At 40.6% G+C, this 7,245-nt stretch overlaps 2 protein-coding genes across 2 annotated transcripts; both read right to left on the bottom strand.

The window, feature by feature from the left end:
* Positions 1-1,181: 1,181 nt before the first annotated feature.
* On the bottom strand, positions 1,182-2,207 carry LOC138057663 (uncharacterized). Its single transcript, XM_068903600.1, has 2 exons — positions 1,733-2,207; positions 1,182-1,639 (listed from the first exon to the last, which is right to left on the bottom strand). The coding sequence occupies exons 1-2, from the start codon at positions 2,205-2,207 to the stop codon at positions 1,182-1,184; spliced, it is 933 nt and encodes a 310-aa protein (XP_068759701.1).
* A 455-nt stretch (positions 2,208-2,662) lies between these two features.
* Positions 2,663-3,154, bottom strand: LOC138057652 (uncharacterized). The gene has a single exon (XM_068903592.1). It carries the CDS (start codon positions 3,152-3,154, stop codon positions 2,663-2,665), a length of 492 nt encoding a protein of 163 aa, XP_068759693.1.
* Between the last annotated feature and the right edge of the window lie 4,091 nt (positions 3,155-7,245).

Below are 7,245 nucleotides of genomic sequence, written 5' to 3'. Positions count from 1 at the left end.
ATCCGTTTCAGGTCTCCAAAGAAACTCAGGCCCCATTAACCACCGCTCGCTGCTCACCAATGTTTCTGCAGATAATGGTCACGTATCACAGACACACGATTCGCCACAAACGTGTGAAAACGCTTTGTCTCATTCTTCACATAACGTAACACGGACATACTATCAGACCAGAACACTGTTTGACAGTTAAGTGGAATTTCCAACTGTCTTTTCAGCAGTTTGTCATGGTGCACAGACAGTGTAGCGGCAGACAGCTCCAAACAGGGAATTGATATCGTTTTCAGGGGAGCAACACAAGACTTAGCAAAGAGAAAGTCACCGCATATCTTGCCCTCTTCGTTGACTGATTGAATATACGACACACATCCATAACCAGCTTCAGAAGCATCTGACAAATGATAGAGTTGACTTGATGTAGTTTGGCCAAATTCTGAAGGTGTCAGGCAACGACGCATTGTGAATAATGAAAGCTTAGGGAGATCGTTGAGCCAGGATTCCCAGCATTGGCCATACCGTGGGGGAATCTCCTCATCTCAGCCTAACTTGATTTTACACAGATTTGAAGAATTTGCTTTGCTGTCAAAATGAATGGTGCTAGAAAGCCCAAAGGATCGAAAACGGAACTAGTAGCTGAAAGAACACCTCTTCTTGTTGGAGGTCGAGGCTTTCTGCATATGTTGAAGCAGAACACGTCTGTACTGACACACCACTGGATTCCAAGAGCGTGCTGAACTGGCAACTCATCCTCGTTCACGTCGATCCATTTGATTTCTGTCTATCTCTCCGAGCCAGGAATAACCTCATTGACACTTGCGCAGTTGCTAAGCCATTTCGTTAATCTAAAACCACCTCTAGAAAGTTAATGCCGTAGGCCCTCCACCTGTGCAACTGCTATACTTTCAGGAGGAAGAGACTTTAAACAGTCATCTACACAAAAGTTGTGTTTAAGTGTATTAATGACATGGGATGGGAAGCTGTCTTTGTTATCTTCTGCTGCACCAAACAAATGTACGCACATCTTATACTTTTCTGGCTCTCTTGCTAAAACGTAAGAAGGAGCTGTCATGGTCCGGCACTCTCACGTGATAAAACCTAGATTCAATATCGGCTGTAACCGCAATCTTATCCTGACGAAAAAGAGTGAGGACTCCTACTAAAGGGTTTGTAAGGTCTGGACCTTTTTACTGCATGCTGTTCAGTGACACTCCATTGAACTTTGCCGAACAATAAAAAACGACACGAATTTTGCCTGGCTTGCGAGGATGATACACTCCATGATGGGGTATGTACCATGCTTTCCCATACTCTTGAGTCTTCTGTTCCATGCATATCCTTTGATCAGCATGTCTTCCTTGAAGGCTTTGTTCTGTAGTCTTCCCAAACCTTTGATCTCTTTGAAGTCTCTTCTTCAAAGAGGTAGCGGGTTGTAGAACCTGTGTCTTGTTATTGGGAACCAAGATGTCATGATCTTTGAACGGTAATGAAATTTGGTAATTACCATTTTCTAGCCTCACGGTTTCTTTGGCATTTTGCCTGAATCTCATCTCCTCTTGAGACATCTCCGTCTTGTCATCAGCTATTGACTCAGAATACTCATGATTGTAAAATTCTTCGACCGTCTGGTGAAGCTGGCGGTCAGCTTTAATGAAAAAACATGAAGTCCTTGATCGATTACCATGGCTAACGGCCCAACCAATGTGTGTTCTTTTGGCGTAGTGGCCACCCTCTCAACTGTGCTTGATTTCAAGTGGATCTAGAGCTTCAGGAACATCAGCGGCAATGTGTAGACCCACTTCAGCTTGAACATTGGGAATAAAAACGCCTTGAAGATGAGGCCATCGATCAATATCGTCTTGGGTAGGGATGTCGTCGCTGCTGACAGGTATCTCAGGTCTGGTGTACAACGTCGGTAAGCAGATATTCTCATTTTCATCAAGGTCAGACACACGGAGATCGTGAATGATGAAACTATTAATGGTGCTTTTCTTCTTTTCCAGAGTTGACAAGGATATCTCGGTCCTTTGGCCTTTCCATCCAAGCTGCAACGCCAACGACTCTGTACAAAAACTAGAATTGCTGCCATTGTCAAGAAAGGCATACGTGATGATGGATTTACTACCACCCCTGAGTGTCACTTTTATTGGTATTATCGCCAATCCGGTTCTACAGCGTGCACAACTTCCTTTGTTTGCGGCTTCACTCGCCATGTTACAATGGACTGGAGGACCAGTTTCATCATCTGTACTAGTACCAACGTCGACTGTGGACACCTCGCAAGGGCAGGTATGTAGGATGAATGAATGCCTTTTGGTGCACCCGGCTTTGCAGGCTTTCCTTTGGGGACAATTCTGAGAAATGTGCTGGTTGGATAAGCAACCAAAGCAAAGCTTATTTAATGTTATAAACTGTATCCTCTCAGAGTATGACTTCCATCGTAGCGTGAGGCAATTATCAAGGGGATGGCTTGTCTTGCAGTACAAACACTGGACTACTGCATCATTACGACAAGTTGCTTCAGCATCGGACGCCTTGTTGTCCACATGTGCCAAAAAACTGACATTCTTAGGTTTAGGGGACCTGTTACCCTAGCTGCAGAAGATCTCGGGCTGGGGAAGGGTTTTGCGTCATCTGTAATTTTCCCGAAAACAGGATTGGTTATAACTCAAACTTCATGATTAATGAACTCAACGAAGGCGCTAAATACCACTGGCCTGGCTTGCACCTCCATAACATTATCTGCAGTACGGCGCCACCTCTTTCTTAAACCGTATGGGAACTTGAGAACTAGCTTCTGGATGTTGCCTGGATGATTAAACTTTGAGATATACTTGCTGCTGGCCAAGGCATTTCTGCAGCTGGTTAGAAAGATTGAAAAGTCGTTTAAGGCGAGACCGTCTTCATGCCTTATACTTGACCAAATTAAGGCCCTTTCCTCATATGCAGATGCAATGCGGTATTCGTCACCAAATTTCTTCTTTAAGAGCGAGGGTGCCTCATTGTAACCTTCCTCAGATGGTAAATGGTGGCAGGATCTCACAATTTCCTTGACATCTCCAGGGGTGAATTGTTCTAGATAGTACAGTCTGTCAGAACTGCTATAAGTTCTGGATTCAATTAAGCTATCAAAAGCACGAATAAACGAGCAATATTCCATTGGGTTTCCAAAAAAACAGGCACCGGAAGCTGCAGCAACTTGCTCCTGATTTGGTTGTGAACCATCATTTCAACTATTCTATTCTGTTGGAGCTGAAGGTCAGCTTGCTGACGATGCAAAGAGATTGTTTCCCACTGTAGATTTCTATCGCTTACAGGATTCTCTTTTAAACGCACTCGTTGAGCTGTGAGGGATGTGATAGCCAGGATGGACTTTTTTGATACCAGGTTTACCAGGTGGAACATGGCTAGAATCTTCATCGTCAAACCTAGATTCCAATTTGAGGGGCTGTACCTTCAATAAAGAAGGATTCGACATTTCCGCATAGGCTTTCTCCTTTGCTGATGTTTTAGCTATTTCAGCCTCCAAGTTGAGACGGGCCTCCTCCTTTTGCAACCCAAATTTCTTTTCTTGAAGGGCTTTTTAAGCATGGTAATCTCTGCCTTTAACTCAGCCACTCTTGTGCCTTCTTTAGCTCTAGCTAACGCAAACGATGACGAGCAACTGTCATGCGAACCAGCTCTACTGGAATGTTTTGACACTTTCGAGGGTGAGGGCAAGCCAGTGCAGTGAATCAGCTCAAAGACATTGAGCGAGCAGCTTATTTTCTGCCGTCAATATCCAATCAAAGATTCTTTGGTGAAAGACACAAAATTTCGTCACCTCAGTTTCCAAGTAAAGCTTACATTGCGTAATACCATCTGCATCGTGAACCTCACTGGCATAAACTCTGTGAGCTTCTACCAGATTCTCAAATGCTGCATCAAGGGAAGGAAGCTTCTCCTTTACTTCTTGCAAATTTCATTCGCTTTGCAGCAAGCCGATTATCTCATTAGACTTCGCAGAAACTGAAGAAGTGTAACCTGATGTTGACTTCCTTTTCGAACTAAGTCTCTCGTAAGCCACTGCCTCTTGGTCCAACGTAACATTTGCCCGTATGAAACATACTCCAGGGCGACGATTAGCGGGCTCAGTGAACTGCCATGCATGAGACAAGGTATTCTCAGCTCAATTTTCAACAATGTAACTTCTGGAGCCGTGTTTTTGACTGCTGAACGGGAAACCGAAACTTCCAAACACCACTTAAAAACACGAACACCAATTTAATGAAGACCACAAATAACTTGACAAATGGACAACACATGTGAGTTGAAACTATGGAACAACCAAACAAAGTGTTACATAAGCTTTAGCGGTGAAATAGACAAAACGAAAGAGAACATTGACAGACCGGCAATTACAAAATGACTACTTACATTGATATGGCTCCAAATTGCTGGCTATGTCTAGAAACTGGTAAACAGCGATCGATTTAAAAAACTGCTTGTAATGTGATATCTTCCAAAAGCAGAGAGAGACAGAAAGACCAGCAATTGAAAACTGAAATTACGGCTTTTATAGACTAATAAGTTATGCAAAGGCTAGCGACATTAAGCATACTAATGAAACAAAAGCGAAGCAAACTAATGAAAAGGCGAAAGTTAACACTAAAGGACAAGCACACTAATGAAAGGCGGTAAGTAACACTAAAAGACAAGAACTAGGAAAAAAGTGTTAAGGAGCTTTACAACCCGCTATTCGACACTTAGATCCTACAGGCATAAATGGCCTATTTCTCAGTCATTTTTGGCGATACTGTGTAAGTATTTTCCCTGATAAAAGCCCTTATTTAGGACTAATTGCATACCAAAAGATTTGATTTTTTCTAAAAAAGAAATGTCTTTCTCGCGCTGATGGAATATATTGCAAAAAAGGCACTTTGGTAACATTACAAATTTCTCATACCCACTGCTAAAAATGCCTATGTTTTCAATCAAGGATTTTACAGAAGGCCGTCAAATTTTTGGTGTATAAAGTACAGGGCCCGTTTGTTCGAAAGCCGATTAGCTTAATCCAGGATTAGCATAAACTTTTGTTTCATGTTTTCAACTTTTTGGTGAAAGGTTGTTTTGCTTATTTTTGTTTTTCAAGATTGACTTCTTCTAATGTAAAGTTTTGCCAAATATCAACGTTGAACAGTATTTAGTAGTGGAGTAATAAACTCCTTGGTTAATTTTTAATCTGGGATTAGCGTTAATCAGCTTTTGAACAACCGGGCCCAGTAGTACAACTATCTGTAGCATAAGTTTGGTTGACTTTGACTGATTAATAATGATACAATCGAGTTTTGGCTTTTGTTTTGTTACGGAGCTGCCTTGAAACTTTTGCAAGGCCCAAAAACCACTTTAGTTATTTACACTGCCAAAAGAGTGAAGACATATGGGTACTATAGGGTCTTAAATACCTACATTTTGCCAAGTTTTCACAACTTACCACGACACAGGGAACTTTTGTAACTTCGCATGTGAAAAGAAAAGCTGTAAAAAGCCTTGTTTTGGATGTGCAATATTGATCTTTGCAGGCCACAATGGTTACAAAGTATACTCTCCTAAAAATGGGAAACCCAGCCAGGTTTAAATCGTAAAAGTGGACATTTTTAAGCCTTCGAGAGAACTTAGTTACAAAAGTGCCCACTTTACCTCTAGAGAATGAATGAATTTGTTGAAATGTGTATAGTGCGTATAGCTTAGATGTGTAGTGTAGTTCGGATGTTCTGTGTTTATCATAGATAGGTAGGGTAGTTTCGATATATAGCTCCGATGTATAGTTCAAAATTAACATGTAAACTAATAAAGGTGGATATATTAATAAATAAAATATAAAAAAATCAAATAGAAATAAGTAGATGCTTTGTAATAGTAAATTTGAAAAGTAGCTACTAAAACAAGGAATGACCTACAAAGAACTAGAATGACCTACAATGAGGTACACTATACAGTAAAATTAGCTAATGACCAACTGTATAATGAGCTAAAATAAAATATAATTTGCAGCTCTGAGGGCACTGCAGCATGTTTGCAGTACAAAGGTTAAAAACATTCCACTCTGTACTTTGAACCAATCGAGACCTTGTGCAAAACATTGTAGGAAGAATAACTTATTTATAATCTTCTCTTCATTTTTTCCTGCTCTAAGGAAGACTTTATCATTGCCAAGCAAAGCCTTGATACTGTTCAGCATGAAGTTTTTGTGGGACTTTTATTTCGCAGATTGGCAATTCTTTTGGGTTTGCAGGAAGAAATGTTTGCGGCTCGAAGTAACTGAAATTTCGACTGGGACCAATAATTATTTGCGGTTTTCTTTTCAAGCAGCAAGACTATTTTCAAAGTCATGGAGAACAGGTGAAAACAATCCTGGAAGCCTTAGAAAATGGTGTCCCTTTGGATGACCTGTTCGAGCAAGTTTAGCGTGACCTTCAATTTTGATTGACTGCCTTGAGTTCATTTCTTCTTCTTCCTCAGAGACTGGAAGAGTATCGACCTAACCTTGTATTGTTTCGTTTTGTTTGTAGCATGCCCTGATTGCTTTTTCTCAATGCAAATATCAAAATAAATTATCTACTTTACCCCAATGTATGATATTTAGTAGCTCCAGCGGATAAAAAGCCATTTTGCTGGTGTTTTTTTTCTTCTACTGCAATCTATTTTTTCGGATCAAGTTCCATCCACAAAATCCTCCCGAATTAAACCCCACAAAATAAAAGTGCTACACGGTATTTGTACATTTTCAATCTAGCTTTAAAACAATGTGAATAATTGCTGTCGTCATTTGGGCTGTCATGCAATGGACTAAAAATGTTGTGTCACAACGCACAATGGTTGTTTTCCGCTCACCAAACTCTTATTTTTTACCATGATCTTCTTTTGTCTTTCTCTTTGATTGTAAGCCATTTAAGTAGGTCATTTTAGATTATTCCTTGTTTTAGGAACTGCAAAATTTTATTTTTTTTTTCATTTCTTTTGTATATACATGTATTTTCACGCACATGTTTTAACAAGTTTTTAGCACTCCTAGATGTAGGGTGGTTAAATAAAGTATTGCATTGTGGCTACACAGATCAGCACAAAGTCGAAACAGATGTTGAAGTTGCCAAGGCTCAAACTGGGGACCTCTTGCTCTGAAAGCCACACACTGAGTTATGCCTGTGCCTGTGATCGTATTAAAGCTGTAAAGCTGTGGGAACAGCTAGAGTGTTGATAGGTCCAATTTGT

The sequence above is a fragment of the Montipora capricornis genome, chromosome 1 (assembly GCF_036669925.1).
Source record: "Montipora capricornis isolate CH-2021 chromosome 1, ASM3666992v2, whole genome shotgun sequence".
Lineage (NCBI taxonomy): Eukaryota > Metazoa > Cnidaria > Anthozoa > Scleractinia > Acroporidae > Montipora > Montipora capricornis.
This window is presented reverse-complemented; position numbering and strand designations above follow the sequence as displayed.